Source organism: Haemaphysalis longicornis, unplaced genomic scaffold, assembly GCF_048455015.1.
Source record: "Haemaphysalis longicornis isolate Haplotype H1 unplaced genomic scaffold, Haemaphysalis longicornis Haplotype H1 scaffold_2, whole genome shotgun sequence".
NCBI lineage: Eukaryota > Metazoa > Arthropoda > Arachnida > Ixodida > Ixodidae > Haemaphysalis > Haemaphysalis longicornis.
The window spans coordinates 144,003,793-144,019,696 of record NW_027526295.1 but is presented as its reverse complement, the minus strand read 5'-3'; the positions used below and the strand labels follow the sequence as shown (position 1 = coordinate 144,019,696).

Sequence of the window (15,904 nt, the reverse complement as noted above, 5' to 3'; positions counted from 1 at the left end):
ACAGAACCTTGCGGCACCCCAGATGTTACGTGTTGCAACGGTGAGTTACAATTGTTAGCACTTACATATTGTGTTCGGTTAGACAAAAAACACTCTATCCACTTGAGTAAGCTGCTTTCTATGTTAAGAGCACTAAGTTTTAACAAAAGAAGTTGATGGGAAACTGAATTGAACGCTTTTTTAAAATCTAGAAAAATGCAATCGACAATGCCACCCCGCTCAGTTATGGAAAATAAATCATTATTGAAAACTAAAACTTGCGTTTCACATGAAAAATACTTTCTAAAACCATGCTGGCGGTTATAAAAAAATTTGTTGTCCTCGAGGAAAGTTATCAAATTGGAATGGATGACGTGCTCAAGCAGTTTGCAGGGGATACTTGCGAGTGTAATGGGCCTATAGTTGAAAGGGTTGGAGGCATCACCTTGCTTTGGAACTGGCACCACGCTTCCCGCCTTCCAGTCGCTCGGCAGCACAGAAAACTGCAAAGATTGCGAAACAGCTTTGACAATATTAGTGACGAGTATGTTTCGGTTAGCTTCAAAAACTGTGCAGTGATACCATCAGCACCGGGGGAGGATACCTTTAGGTTCTGAATTAATTTACTAATGCCAACCCAATCAACAACAAGTGGAAAAGGCGGGAAATGCACATTATCGACTTTGGGTAACACAGTAGAAACACGATTACAAAAAGAAAGAACAAAGGCATTTTGCAAGGCAACGCAACACTCATCCGGTGGTGTCATACTACCGTCATGATCACACAACTGGATCGTGTCCTTTTTAGAACCATTCACTGTTGACCAAAATTTACGAGGGTTAGTATGCAGCAAAGAGGGCAACGTTTTAGTAAAAAAGTCACGTTTTTCTGTAAGAAGCGCATGTTTATATTCAAGGTTTACATTTTGATAGGCTGACCACCTTTCGCTACTATCAGATAATACTGCGCTACGGTACAACCGTTTCTTTTTGTTGCGCAACCGGTTAAGAGAGGAGGTAAACCACGGAGAGCGGAAAGATGATCGGATTGTGCGCAGGGGAATAAATTCATTAATGAGGGATTCAACAGCATTCTGAAATACTCTCCAGTTTTCTTCCACAGTGCGCAAAGAAAAGCTACGCCGATAGGACTCGGTAAATACTTTTCATTTCCGCATTGATTGCGGCCACGTCTGCGCATTTATAATCTCTTATAGTTTTAGCGGAAGCTGCTTGTTTTGAAGCAGAGACATCATAACTAAAATGAAGAATGCTGTGATTGCTTAACCCAGGAAGATAATGAAGAGAAGAAATTTTATCAGGGGTTGTGTTAAGCATCAGGTCCAGCAAACTCGAGGAAGTAAGAGTGACACGTGTAGGTTCCTTCACTACTTGGGTGAAGTGAAAGTCATTACAAAGAGTAAAAAACAAATTTCCTTCACGTGTGCAAGAGGTAGTGTGGTTACTACTACCGATCCAAGAGATATCAGGAAAATTAAAATCCCCCCAATAAAAAAATAAGGCCAGCAGGGTGGCGAACAACTATATTGTTTAAAGCATCATACAACGTATCACAAAAATCAGAAGACGAGTTCGGTGGACGGTAACACACACACTAAATAACGTCATTATGACCGAAACGTACGCACGCGCAAACAAATTCTAAAGAGGACCTGATGGGAACAAGGTGCGAGTGTAAATCAACAGTAACACCAATCAGAACACCTCTTCCACTTCTGGTATTACGGTCAGACCTCTAAAGCTTATATTCGCCACAGGTGTGTAACACTTCACTATCACGAATCTTTCTGGACAACCACGTTTCCGTGAGCACAATTATTTTAGCATCACAGTCGTCGATTATTTAAGACAGTTCATCACGTTTGTTTATTACGCTGCGTATGTTGATTGATTGATTGTGGGGTTTAACGCGCCGACGCAACGCAGGCGATGAGGCGCGCCGTAGTGGAGGGCTCCGGATTAATTTTGACCTCCTGGGGATCTTTACGTGCGCCGAAATCTCGTACACACGAGCGTTTTTGCTTTTCGCCTCCATCAGAAAAGCGGACGCTGCGTATGTTAGTAAGAAGGAAAGAAACCTTACATTCTACTGGACTGTGGTTTGCACTGCGGGATTGTTATGACGTACTTGTGCTGGAGTTGGTTTGATTAGCATGGGTATTGACCGGCGACACAGAGTTGGGTGGATTAGCATGGGTATTGATCGGCGACACAGATTCGGTTCCGGGGCTTATTTCACAGACACTGTCAGTTTGAGTACAATAAACAAAACATTTCTTACCGATTAGTAACTTGTTATAACGTAAGGCGTACTGTTGCACACTGGCTTTCCCAAAGTCGAGAAACTTTTTCCTCGTTTTTCTAGTTGCCTTTACAGAAGTCCTCACTGATAGAAATTCCCGCCGATTTTAGTTTCCCTTTCATCGCAAAAATGGTGTCCTTTACTTTGAACGATGAGAACTTCACTATTATTGGTCTTGATTTATCGAGCACAAAAGTTCCAAGCCGATGTGCCCTTTCGATTCCGTCTTGCTCAATTTGAACTTTTATATGAGAGGAAACAAGCGTGCGTACTAGATCCTCCGACTGCGACCATGTTTCTTTTGGGTTGTCAGCCACACCATAAAGTATTAAGTTGTCACGGCGAGCTCTATCTTCAAAATCGTCAAGGCGGCAACGAAGCTCTGCATTTTCCGAGCGAACTGCATTAGTTGCGGCTTCTAACCGTGGGTCACTACCCTGATCAAGGGCGTTAACTCGGGCTTCAACAGCAACTAGCCTTGTGTTGATGTTGGACATTGTGTTCTCGAGTGCTTCTTGGCTCAACTTAACTTCATCAAGAATTTTCATCAGTTCGTCATGGCGCGAGTCTACATGAGCAGTAATTGCTTTGACAACGTTCGATAGCTCACCAGATAAATTGTTAGTAACATCATCAGGGCTAGGATTAAGCTCGACATCGCCACAAAGCAACAACGTTTTCACAAGATACAAGCATTCGCAAGTCATGGTAAAAATAACACTGGGGCACGGGAAGAGCAGCAGGAAAGCATTGTCCGACTTTTTGCACTGGCAGTAGGAGTATCTACTAACCTGAACGAGAAAAAAAACGAATTGTGAGGCGCCTGCATTGCTGCCGCTCTCCCGTGCCCATTGGAGGCGGTGATGTCAAACCAGGCGGTTAAGTACTCCGGTGGCAATGATGGCATTGTCGATGGGTAGGACAAGATGAATGCAGGCGCCACAACTGGAGTGCTCAGCGAAGGTGGTGCTTCAGCAGGGCATTGCGTGTGTGATCCGATCGTGCCTCGTGTCGACGAGCCAGGTATCGCCTCCGAAGAATTCAGCCTGGACAGGAACTGCGCAGAAGCGGGTGCCGTTCTACCGAAAGGGCCCACGGCGAAGCACGCTCCCTGGGGTATAACCACGCACGTTGCAAGGGCAGCCAGCAACTGAACGAGAAAGGAAAACGGATTTTGAGGCGGCTGCATTGCTGCCGCTCTCACGTGCCCACTGAGGCCCATCGTGATGAACTTTAACAGATGCACTGTATAAGTATACGCACCTTTTGTACATAGCCATTCTTTCATTTCTTCGTCATCATCATCTCTCTCATCCTCTATCTACGCACTTTCTTCCCCGTCCCCTTCCCATACACGGAATAGCTAGCCGAAACGAATGCCATGAAGCCAACATTTGCCTGCTTTTTATTGAAATACAATTTCTCTATCGCTCTCTCTCTCTATCTCTCGCTCTCTAGTTGCATTTTCCCGTTGCCTTATCCGATGAAGCACAACACGAGTGTCATGGCACTGTGGGTTCAGATGCAGAGACCGAGTGCTGTCTTCAAACTGGCCCACGGTGCATCTTGTGTTAACGCACCTCTTACGGCTCTGTAGACCTGCTGAGAAAAGATATGTAGGTGAGCTCCGAAAATGCGGAAGAAAAGTCCCGCAGTCTACCATCTTCTAGATCGCCGGACTGCAGCGCCGGCGTTCAGCCACTGCGTCCACCTGACTCGACCTGCCTCAATGCATCAAACGATACTTGCTAGATAGCAGTGGTGCTAGGCAGTTTATCCGGAAAATTTCTGCAGTGAACATGAGAATATCGATTGATAAAGATTCCTGATGTATGGCTATTGCATGCTCACAGATAGCATCCGAAGCCGTGGGCGTGTTGCACGGTGGTACCGAAGGAAAACTTGTTTTAACCCCTTAAGTGCTTTATTTTTTTTTAGAATTCCCCGTCCAAAAGTGCCTATTTTTTATTGCTGATTTAGAATCTGATTGCACTAAAAAGTAGCTAGTCGATGTTGAAAAAATATTTGTACCCCACAGTTAGTCAAATCAACATAATAAAGTTTATTTCTGAAGAATACATAGGAAACCAGCTACCTGCTGCTAACAAAATTGAAAACTTTATAAATAGAACAGTTGCAGATGCAACATCTTTCTTCACTTGTGTAGGCTAAACACCTTTGCAATAGAAGGAGTGCAAGGAATACCCACATCTCTTCCTTTGTCACTGGTACCCATTTTTTGAGGCGGGAGTGATTACTGGGAGGAAAGCATTTCAACTTTTCAGCCGCTTTGCGATTGGTTTCGTCTACCACAAATGATATAAGTTCATCGTCCAGAAACTGCTCAATATATTCCATAATGTCACCCGGTGATGACAATATGAAAGTCTTGCCTGGAATGGCCAAGAATGGAAATCGATGAGGCTTCACAGGAGGATTGTCCACATAAAGCAGGATCCACTCGCGAGCACTGGCGATGTTCGCTTCCCCGCTATCTTCTTCATCACCGGAGGAGCTGCTCAATTCACCGTCATCGCTGTCTTCACTTCCAGAGACAAGATAAACATCTGTATCCGAATCAGCATCACTTGAAGAAGATGACGAAAATGAAAATCTTCTTTTTGTAGTTGACGGGCCAGCTATGCATGGGTCGGCGCCACCGCACGCCATCTTTTCATAAAAAAAGCGCGCCTTGCCACAGGAGAAAACTAATTCGTCGAGTAAATGCTGCCATCTAGTGGATGGCACGTAATCTAAGCCGTAGACGAGCGCTTCTCGTCCTGAACAATATAGGGCAGTACCTATTCCGCTAAGACGAGCTCTGCTCGTCCAAAGCAGTTTGGTGACAGTTTGGGCAGGACGAGCTCTGGTCGTCCAAAGCACTTAAGTCTATAAAAATGCACAGCAGCACAAACAACACCACTTCTGAATCAATTTTCCTACTACAGACACTTAGGCAGACGCACCCAGAATAGTCAAAACAGGCATACTAAAAACTTTATGATTGTTTGATTGTAGGGCTTAACGCGCCGACGCAACGCAGGCGATGAGGCGCGCCGTAGTCGGTAGCCGCTCTAGCCGATGCCATCCAGAGACAGGCCGGAGTCTCTCACAACGACGAAGACCAAGTGCGCATTCAGTCGACTTCTAACTTCATCATCGTAAGCACGCCGTCTGAAGATCGCGCACGCAACTACGAAAAGATCGTCACGCTTACGGTGCAGGGCAAGCAATACGCTACCTCTACGCATGTCGCCGCCCCGGCTAACACCACAACTGGCGTCATCTTCAATGTTCCTGAGACCGATACGGCCGAGCAGGTCCTCGATAGCGTCTGCCGCTACAATCCTGACTTACAAATTTTGGATGCCCGCCGACTCAACTCTTCCAATATTGTCAAGATCCTCTTTAATGGAACCCGAGTGCCCTTTTGGGTCCGATATCGTGCTGCAACTTACCGTTGCAAGCCCTTCCGACGCAAAACTGAGGCTTGCACGGCGTGTTGGCAGCCCGGACACTTACAGGACGTTTGCCCGAGCACGCAAATTGCCCAGTGCTGCCCCAAGTGTGGACTCTCCAGTGCACCCGACGACCACGAGTGCACTCCTAAGTGTATTGTGTGTGACGGTCTCCACCTGACTGGTTCAGCTGAGTGTCCTCGCCGCTACCAACCTCGCCGGCAGCACTTACGTACGCACAGGCGGCCAACTCCAAGGCAGCATCCGCCACCAAGGAGGAGGACTTTCCGCCTCTCCTGAACAAGCTCCCCTCCAAGACTGCTGGCATACACAACGCCACGAAGCAAGACGCTGCCAAGAGACATCACCAGGTGAGCTGCACACGCTCGTTGCCCAGTAGCGCTCCGTCGAAACCTCCATTCCTCCCCCACAACAGCGACCCTCACTTAGAGCTTATTAAGGAGCTGCGTGCCATTCGTGCCGAGGTAGCTACCCTCAGGCAGGAGAACGCGGCTCTTAAACGCGAAAATTCAACTCGCGAAAAAGCAACCCTCTCCGACGTCTCCTCCTGAGAATGAGCCCATACAAATAGATATACAGTTGTCTCCCCCCTCGCAATCTCCTGAAACCACCGACCCCGCCACGTCTCCCCCGTCCAAACGCAAGGCTGTCTCGACCGGCGACTCGCCCTGCGCTTCCACGCGGGATGAAAAGCTAGAAATTCTGAAACAAACAATCGCCAGCCACAGAGAGGAACACCTACAACTCCACAACGTCCTCCTACAAAATCAGACGGCCCTTCAGTCTACCATTGAGATGATGCGCCTCCATTTCCGCAACTTTATTGGGTCTCAGGCCGTAGCTCACAATACCCCCCTCCCCCCCGCGGTAGAGGATGATGTCTAAATGCCGTAGCCCATTGGTTGTGTGGCAGTGGAATTGCCGAGGGTTCACCCGCAAGCGGCACAACCTTCAACAACTAATCTCAACAGAAGCTACTCCTCCCGCCCTCATCGCTATCCAAGAACCTGGTAAACACATTAAATTAACAGGCTATCAATCCTTTCATACTCCCAACAACCCGTACACAGCGGTGCTTGTTCAGCGCAACATTCCTGCGGACCATCACGTCTTCGACAGTATCTCTATTCCGCATGATTTAGTCGTCCTCTATCCGCCAAAGCGCACTGCCTCTAGGCTATATGTCCTCAATGTCTATAGCAGCCCCAAAGCACACACGCATAACTTCAGCAACTTACTTACGCTGACCAAGCGAGCGGCTGCTCACCACCCTCTAATTATACTTGGAGATTTTAACGCCCCGCATACAACCTGGGGTTACACGCGTACAACCAAGAAAGGGAGGCTGCTCTGGGAGGTGGTGCAGGCGCGAAGGCTCGCAGTCGAATCTGATCCCACCGTCCCCACTCGGATCGGTAACAGTGCCCAAACGGATACCTCCCCGGACCTGACGCTCTCGCACCGAGTCAAAGAACTGAAATGGCACTGCACTCCTCACACTTTGGGCAGTGACCATTTTATTATTCAGTCCACTCTCCAACTCGATACATCACTCACCCCACGGTTACGGCAGACCCACATCACCGACTGGCCAGCATTCAGGGAGACCTGTCAGGGGCAGGAGCCACCCGATGATGATATGTCGGTCCAGAGTTGGCTTAGTAGCCTTATAGATATTAAGAAAACTCATGACCTCCCTTTGGACCCAGACATTCCTTCAGAAACAGTCGACACGCGTTTGCAACATCTATGGGAGGCTTACACAAGCCTCCAAACGCGATGGCGCCGACAAAAACACAATCGCCGTCTACGACTAAAACTAGCCCGCCTCGATAAAACGATTGAGACCTACACAGCCGAATTAGCCCGAGCTCAGTGGGGGCAATTTTGCGACAGCATGAGAGGTAACCTCGGCATGCGTCGTACATGGGCTATTTTAAGGAACATGCTCGACCCAACCCACTCTAAAACGACTAGCCGAAATCGTCTAACTACAATCATACACAAATTTGACGGAACTAACGAGCAACTTATATCAAGACTCCGGGACCTATACCTAGCACAGGGTACTCAGGAGCCCCTCCCTGTTTACGGGGGCTCTGAAAACTCAGACATGGACCGCGCAATCACGGTTTCGGAGGTTCGCGCCGCATTAATAAAAATTCGCCCGGGCTCGGCACCTGGGGAAGACGGCGTTACCAACAAGCTCCTTCGCAACCTGGACGATCAATCCATCGAGATCTTAACGCGCTATTACAACCATCACTGGGAAGCCGGTACCATCCCCCCCGAATGGAAGCACGCAAAGGTCTCGCTCATTCCTAAACCCGGCAAGCCTCTCGACCTCGCGCATCTCCGGCCCATCTCCCTCACCTCTTGTGTAGGAAAAGTCCTTGAACATGTCATTCACGCACGCTTGGTTCAGCATCTCACCCACACAGGACAATTCCCCTACACCATGTTCGGCTTTCGGGCCGGACTCTCCACTCAGGACGTTCACCTCCAACTAAAGCACGACATTATAACTCCCCAGTCTCGTGTAGACTCTGCAGCGATACTCGCCCTCGATTTGCAAAAGGCTTTCGACCGAGTCTCCCACAAAGCCATTCTGCAAAACCTGACAGCCCTAGCCCCGGGGGCTCGTGCTTACAATTACATTCGCGATTTCCTTACCGATCGCACTGCAGTCCTTCAGATCAACGACCTGCGCTCTGACATAATACACCTACCCTCAATAGGTACCCCGCAGGGCGCTGTCCTGTCACCACTGTTATTCAATATAGCGATGATTAATCTCCCCCAGCAGTTGAATAACATACCATCCCTTCATCACAGTCTTTATGCCGACGACATCACCTTGTGGACGACCGGGGGCAGTGATGGGCACATTGAGGATACCCTTCAACAAGGAGCAGATGTCGTCGCTGCCTACGCTCGTGGCATTGGACTTGAATGCTCACCGGAGAAAACGGAGCTACTAATCCTTTCTGCTAAACGTGCCAGCAGAAGCACTTCTCCTCCGGACATTACAATCCGAGTTCACGAACAGCCCGTTCCCCAGGTGCAATGCCTGAAAATCTTAGGCCTATACATACAGAGCAACCGTGCTAACACCACGTTCATAGCACACCTCACTTCTCAGGTGAATCAAACTATCAATCTCATACGTCGTATAGCTACCCGAAATCAGGGGCTCAAAGAGGCAGAGCGCCTTCGGCTGATACAGGCTTTCATTATTAGTCGCATCACTTACTCTCTTCCCTACTTGCTACCTTCACCCACCGAATTAGCTAAAATTAATTGTCTAATTAGGAAAATTTATAAAACAGCGCTGCAGGTACCTCAGAGCACATCCACTGCCCGCCTTGAATCACTTGGGGTCTTTAACACCGCCGAAGAGTTGATTGAGGCGCATCTCTTGAGTCAGCTCACTCGTCTCACAGCCACGCTCTGAGGCAGAATGCTTCTCCGACGGCTGCGCCTTGACAGCCCATTCTTTATCGACGCGCCCATTCCCCTTCCCAGCCACATTCATGAGCTAATAACGGTTAGACCCATACCGCGCAATATGCACCCGACGTTTCATCGAGCGCGCAGGGAGCACAGGGCGAGGACGTTAACCAAGCGGTACCCAATCACCCCCTCCACCGTCTACGTCGACGCTGCGAGATACAGGAGCCGTGAAGCTTATGCAGTAGCGGTCATTAATGGCCCTGACGCCCCTCCGTTTACTTCCCTTACTCTGTACACTAACTCCCCGGCGACCGCGGAAGAGGCGGCAGTAGCCCTAGCCTTTACCCTCAGGCCGCCCCCCTCCATCGTAATCTCCGATTCCAAAACGGCCGTTCAAAATTTCGCCAAAGGAATGATCTCGCCTTTGGCCCTCAAAATCCTTCTTCAAAATTCTCCCACCACCCCAGTCGAGCTGGTATGGACTCCGGCCCATGCGGGTGTGGGGGGGAACGAGGCAGCACACAGGGCCGCTCGAGAGCTCACCGTCCGAGCTGGTCCTGGCCTTGAGCCCTTCCACGGAGCCCTATCAGCCCGCGACAGACTTGTTACCTTCAACGACATAACCTCGCACTACCGCCTCTCCCGCCGCCAACTACCCCCAGCCGCTCCGACCTTCTCCAACGAAGAGGAACGCCTATGGCGACTCACCCAGGCACACGTACTCCCCTGCCGATATCGACTTCACCTTATCTACCCTTCTTTGTACCCCACCCCTTTGTGCCCCGACTGCGGGTCCCTCGATACCCAAGACCACTGCATGTGGCAGTGCCCCCAAAACCCATTCCCCCCCTTCACAGACGGAGAGCACTGGGCGAAGGCGTTGTGCAGCTCGGACCGTGAGGTCCAGGCTAAGGTCATTCAGCGAGCTGCAATGGTCACCGGCCGGTTACCACCGCCGGTCACCCGCCACCCAGACTAGCCCCATGGGGCTCAAATAAAGTTTCTCTCTCTCTCTCTCTTCATCAGAAAAGCGGAGGCGAAACTTTATGCTTAACAAGTAATTTCACAACGTTTGCAAACTAATTCACCGTTCCTTTTAATAGACACTGAACTTGTCAAACTTCTTTTTGTGTTTGCATTGAATTGCTGGCTCAAATGAACACATTTCTCGTGGTTCATACAGTCGATAAAGCAGTACCTAATTATAATCATAGAGCCCCAAAGAATAAAAATTGCCTTTCGGCCTTAGTGGCAGCCAGGGCCACCACAGAACGGACGAGGTCTCGTCTTGCGATGTGATTGAACGACGTCCAATATATAAAATTTAACGCATACAGACTTCCGTGTGTGTCAATGTTATTTTTGCTTGGGGAAAAATTTTAGTACTATTGCCAACATGCACACATGTGTGAATATAGTTGTTGGGGTTTATTTTTCGAGAAATATTCAAACCAGTTTTGATTTAGGTTCCTTGCAAGAACATGCTTGGCGTCCTCCTTGGTTGCGCATTTCTATGTTGTCGGCTGTAAAATAGGCGAGTCATGCCTGCCACTCCCGATTAGTATCCCAACCTTCACTAGCCAAGGCGTACAGTATGGCGGCATGCCCTCCTGCGCGGCCGGATGCTCAACTGCGAAGCGATTCACCCCCAATTTGGGAGTTTGCCTGGCTCGTCTCAGTCCTAGCAGGCGCGTTCGCACCAGTCCGACAGTTTGCTGATTTAGTTCTGTTCCCGGAAGCTGTCGGTGCTGAAGTCAACACCATGCCATCGGAAACTCACCTGCACCTCAGCGACTCTCTGCACGCAGTTTGCCAACTAACCCATACAGGAATGAAGGTTTCAGCGCAAAATGATAAATTAAGTATATAAAACATCACCTTCATGAAAAGAAATCAACTGCGCAAGTAAAAGTCAATCGAAGATTCGAATCTCCTCAGTATGGTGCACTACATCTAGTGCTTCAGACCACTCCTTCATACCACAATATTTTTCTTTACTGGATGTAAATCTCGCAAATAATATACAAAACAGAAGTAGAATAACCATACAGCGGCTACAATTCGGCGCTAGTGAAAACTCTACGACGCTGATATGCGCGTCCAACAGATGCGGCCACTTTCGTGGATCACTTTGCGCCGCATAATACTGATAAGCACTAGCGCAGCCTGCCTCACGAATAGACTTGCATGGGCGAGCGATTTCCGCATGCCGGTAAATCATGTGAAAGTTCTACAAGCTACACAATTCCGTATCAACAAATTTATGACCGGTTGCTCCGTGTTTTTTTTTTCAACAGTCCAGTCAAAAACATCGGTGCACAAAAGAGAGCTTCGCTAAGTTTTTTCAGGTTGATGTCAAAAGCGGCAATTGTCCGACCACGGAATACACAGTCTTTTTTCGCAACTGTTCTCACTGGGAGTGTTGATGTATGCAGCTTCAAGAAAAACGTTTTTTCGCCCCGCAGATTCTATAAATACCTTATCACCAGCTGTGGCAAGATATTCCTCTTGAATAAGTATACACATTTCTTTTATAAATACATTAGGTGGCATGGATCGTGTCAAGCTGCTTCTGTTGGCTAGTTGCCCGCGCTCCTGACATCTGTATTATGGTCCCTAGAAATATCAGTATTTTAAAGTCGAATAAACTTGACTTGACTTGACTTGACTGCGTTCCTTTGGCCGAAAACGATATCGAAAATGCGTGGTCGTACTGCTGACCGCTCCTGCGAAAAAACTGTTTCCTGTATCTAGGTGTTAAGTTTTAGAATAAAAGTATTCGTTTAGTTGATTTGTAGTTACCTGTATTACTTTGTTGAATGTTCTCCCACCTCTAATTTGTCTTAGATATTCTACCAGCGTATCACTCGCACAGGCATATGCCACTTTCAGCTCTAGTGAAGCGAAGCCAGCAAACCATCGCAAGCCAACTACGTATAGCACATGCGCTCGTGTAGGCCTACATTAACTTCATCGACTTAGTGAAATCGATGAAGTCAATGTAGGCCTACACAAAATGATGCAGTCGAAAAACTAACAAAATAAAGGCACATCCTTCCGTTCACAAATATTGTTGTGGCTTTGCTCTAAATGACCGACCGATGTGCAATAACCTGCCAGCAGCCGGCCCTCTTTCTGTTGCAGGTTCCTCGAGCCGTGCAGTAGGAGCAGTCAGCCTGAGTCTGGAAGAGTAAGCGTCATACGAAATGTCATAGACGTCGGCAAGGGGAATGCAGAGAGGCGGAGAGCACTTTACACTTGATTTTTCTTCTAAATAAATTCGCGTAAACACCCGCAGAGTAGTGAAAACATAACCTCGGGGCTCCAGACTTTGGATTGGACAAGTAATTCCACAATGTTTACAAATCACTGGCTTCTTTTGAAGGACATTAGACTTACATATACAAGGTGAGGTGTATGGCACAACAAAACAAGTTCTCTTCATATATTGGTGGTCACCCCTGTTATTAGGGGGGCATGTTCTGACCACCCCCCCCCAAAAAAAAATTGTTCTCCATCACATCTGGGGGTTTTAATGTTTTGTCGCATATTTCGTAACCTTCGGCGAACACCGGGGATCACGTGAACCGATGGTGGGGTGGTCTTTACCAGCTCGGAGAGATGGACACAGGGAAGCCGTTGACGTGTTTGACATAACACACATTTAATGCAGACACAAAAACCCTAACGCAAACGAACTCAATAATTAAACTACACACAAGCAATAAACACTCACACCTCTACTAACAATCCCAACATACCAGTCAACTCTCAACCCAAAAGGCTCTACAATAAAGTTCTATGCAATTCGTAAGAATCAACTCATTCTATCACCCTCTAGGTGATCTCACTAAACAACTTCCTAGTTGTGTCCTATGATTGCGTCCCTATTGAACTGGCCTACCCCGGTCGTCGGCGCTGACGTGTCGCATCCTTGCGTGGCCGCGACTCGGTGGTAGCCGTCGTCTCGCTTCGTCGGTGCCGGCGTCCGATGCGCGCGGTCACTCCTTGGACGGCGTGGGCTCCGCGCGTCCTCACTTCTTTTCTCTGTGGCTACACCCTAGTAGCCGCTCTCGCTGGAGGTCCTTGATGCCGGCGTTCGACGGGCGCGGTCATCCCTTCGGCGGCGTGCTTCCTCGCTTGCTACCCCCTGGTAGCCGCTGCCGCTGGAGGTTCCAGGTAGGCTCGGCCCGAACGTAGCCTTTCGGGGCCGTCGAGAAGAACGTCGACGGAGCGTGGACGCTGGCCGCTGGTGCCCGACCGATGCCGCTGGGGCCACGAAGACGCAGTTTCGTGGTGCACCTAGGATGACGGTGCCGATGCGCAGTCGGCCCGCTCCCGCCCAGGCTCGGATGGCGTGGTCGATGGCCTGGCCGCGTCCCCCTGGCTGGTTTGTTGAAGCGCACGTGCGCCGGCCGCCTCCTGGTTTCTTCGGTTCCTTGCCTCCCGTTGTCTTGCCTCCTCCCTGTCCTTATATGGTCATCTCGCCACTTGTCCCATGCGTGGCCTTCCCTGATTGGCCGACCAGTGTGCTGCCACCTTTGCCCATGATTCCTCGGTGCGTCGGCGCTGGCGCTTGCTGATTGGCGCGCTCCTGCCGCGCACTTCAAATGGCCGTTCATTTGTTCTTTTTCCTCGTTTTTTCGGGGGTTTTGATGCGTGCCCCTCTTAGGGGGTGCCCTGACACATGACACCGGGGATGAAAGAAACGCTTAAGCGAGGCCCTGATGTCTCCTCCACGGAAGCCGGAAATGCTTTTTTCTCCGGTCGCTTATTTGTTTGTGTTGTGTGCGGAAGCCACCTCCTGCAACGTCGGTCGCTCCTCTGCTGTCGGCACCATTCCCATCGGCAAGACTCTAAGCGAACCCCGCCGTGTGGGTACGGCTGTTCTGCAAGAAAGAGTCCTGAGCCCGCTCGTCTTTAGCGTGGTGTTTATGAACGGCACGATTCCCCAGAAAACTCCAGAGCTCTGGCCACTGTCCGAACCTGGACGTGTCAGAGGAAGTGTTTAGCGCCACCAACCACGACAATTTTTCTTTCATAGGTGGTGAACTCCAGATATAATTCACGTGTGAGCGACGATTATTCTGGGTAGGAGTTGTGGCATACCCATTCGATAACAATTTTGAGAAGGGTAAGGTGCTGCCCTGAATTTCCAGAAAGTAGCTCATTTTTTATTGAGAGACACAGCAAAACACCTACTAATTTTGGTAAAAATTGGAGTAATGACCAAAGATATTTATGAGTTGCTCTCTAACTGTTTGCCAACACCAATGAGGGGCAAAAGCAACGACAGACGCCTTCACCAGAACTTAGAAATAACACCTTTATTCCAAACCTCCCAAAATTATGAACAGAGACCTTCATGAGAGGAGGAGAAAAGCCAGAGCTATGCCAATGGGCAAATGGTATCGCAAAAACTCCACTGTAGTCTACACTGATGCCACCCTGTACGAGTTTCACCGAGGAGCAGCGGAAAGTGGCGTTCGCCTTGTCTATAACTCAAACCACCGCGGTTACGGCCATATACTGTTGTCAAGCGGCATGCAGAAGCTGCGCAGCTGGAGCAGTTTCTCTAATAGTAGACCGCCTGCTGAGAAAGACCCCTCCCTCTCATACGGTCAGAATCGAGTGGACCCCTGCCTACTCCAATCTTCCAGGCGAGATCGGGGTGGGCAGGGCCCATGCATTCGCCCGCGCTCTCGCCAACCGGGCCTTAGTGGAGGGAAATATTTTAACGCACATTGATACTTACCATGAAATTACACAGTATTATAGACAAGGTAGGAGGGTCTTTCGCCCCGTTCAACCCAATTTGTCTAAAACGCAAGAAAACACATTACGACGAATTTAAATAAAGACGTGCCCAAACCCTGTGCGACTAAATAATCTGTCCTCTACACAATATTCCCCGGAGTGCGTTTTGAAGCAATTCAGGCACATTATTTCACATCATCTCAAGCTGCGACTCAAACCCCGACCTTCACCCATTCCCAGCCCTTCCCATGAGCAGTCGGACAACAGCTTATCTGGCTCAAGCCTCGACGACCAGAAAATCTTAGTTGACCGAACGACGAGTTCCGGGATTGCCCATGGACTTCCGGACTTGCAAGCCGTCCCACAATTTATTTTTCCCAATAAAGCTTCTTCGTCTCCTTCGTATTTGTCGGTGCAGCCTCTGAAAGCACAGCACTGAACGAATATTTGCTCGTGGGATACAGTTGTCAATATTTTATCGACGCTGTGCGTGTAAAACATTTATCGTGATTCGCTCACTTTCAATTTTCCTGTTATTGTTCTATTCGTGGCATAGAATGCCGGCTTTTCATCGGGTTTTCACTACGCGTATTTCGTATTTCCTTAGTCAGCCTATGCGACGGGATAACGTTTCAATGAGGTTGGTGGGAAGGCAATTTTCGCTGCTTTATCTATTTGTTTGACAGCTTCTTTGTTGTTGTTGGTTGTTGTGGCTCAAGTGAAAGGAAACGAAGTGCACATAGGTTATATTTAGCTCGGCAAGGAGCTCACCTGCATAGAAACCAGTGCTGCAGGTGGGTAGCAGAAAGGCAATAAAGGATAGCGGGAAGTGTAGAAGAGATAGAGCAAAAGAGAAGAACAAAAGGGTTTGAGTTAGGTTAGCACATCAATAAACTGGGCAAGACACTCAG

General features: G+C 48.9%; 1 protein-coding gene across 1 annotated transcript in view; it reads left to right on the top strand.

Moving 5' to 3' along the window:
- LOC144168329 (uncharacterized) overlaps window positions 1-12,401 on the top strand; it is a 30,871-nt gene extending 18,470 nt beyond the window's left edge. The window contains exons 3-4 of the mRNA XM_077697336.1: window positions 5,988-6,133; window positions 12,381-12,401. Of these exons, the coding sequence (XP_077553462.1) occupies window positions 5,988-6,133; window positions 12,381-12,401 (167 nt within the window). The remainder of the gene's footprint in view (window positions 1-5,987; window positions 6,134-12,380) is intronic.
- Window positions 12,402-15,904: the final 3,503 nt, after the last annotated feature.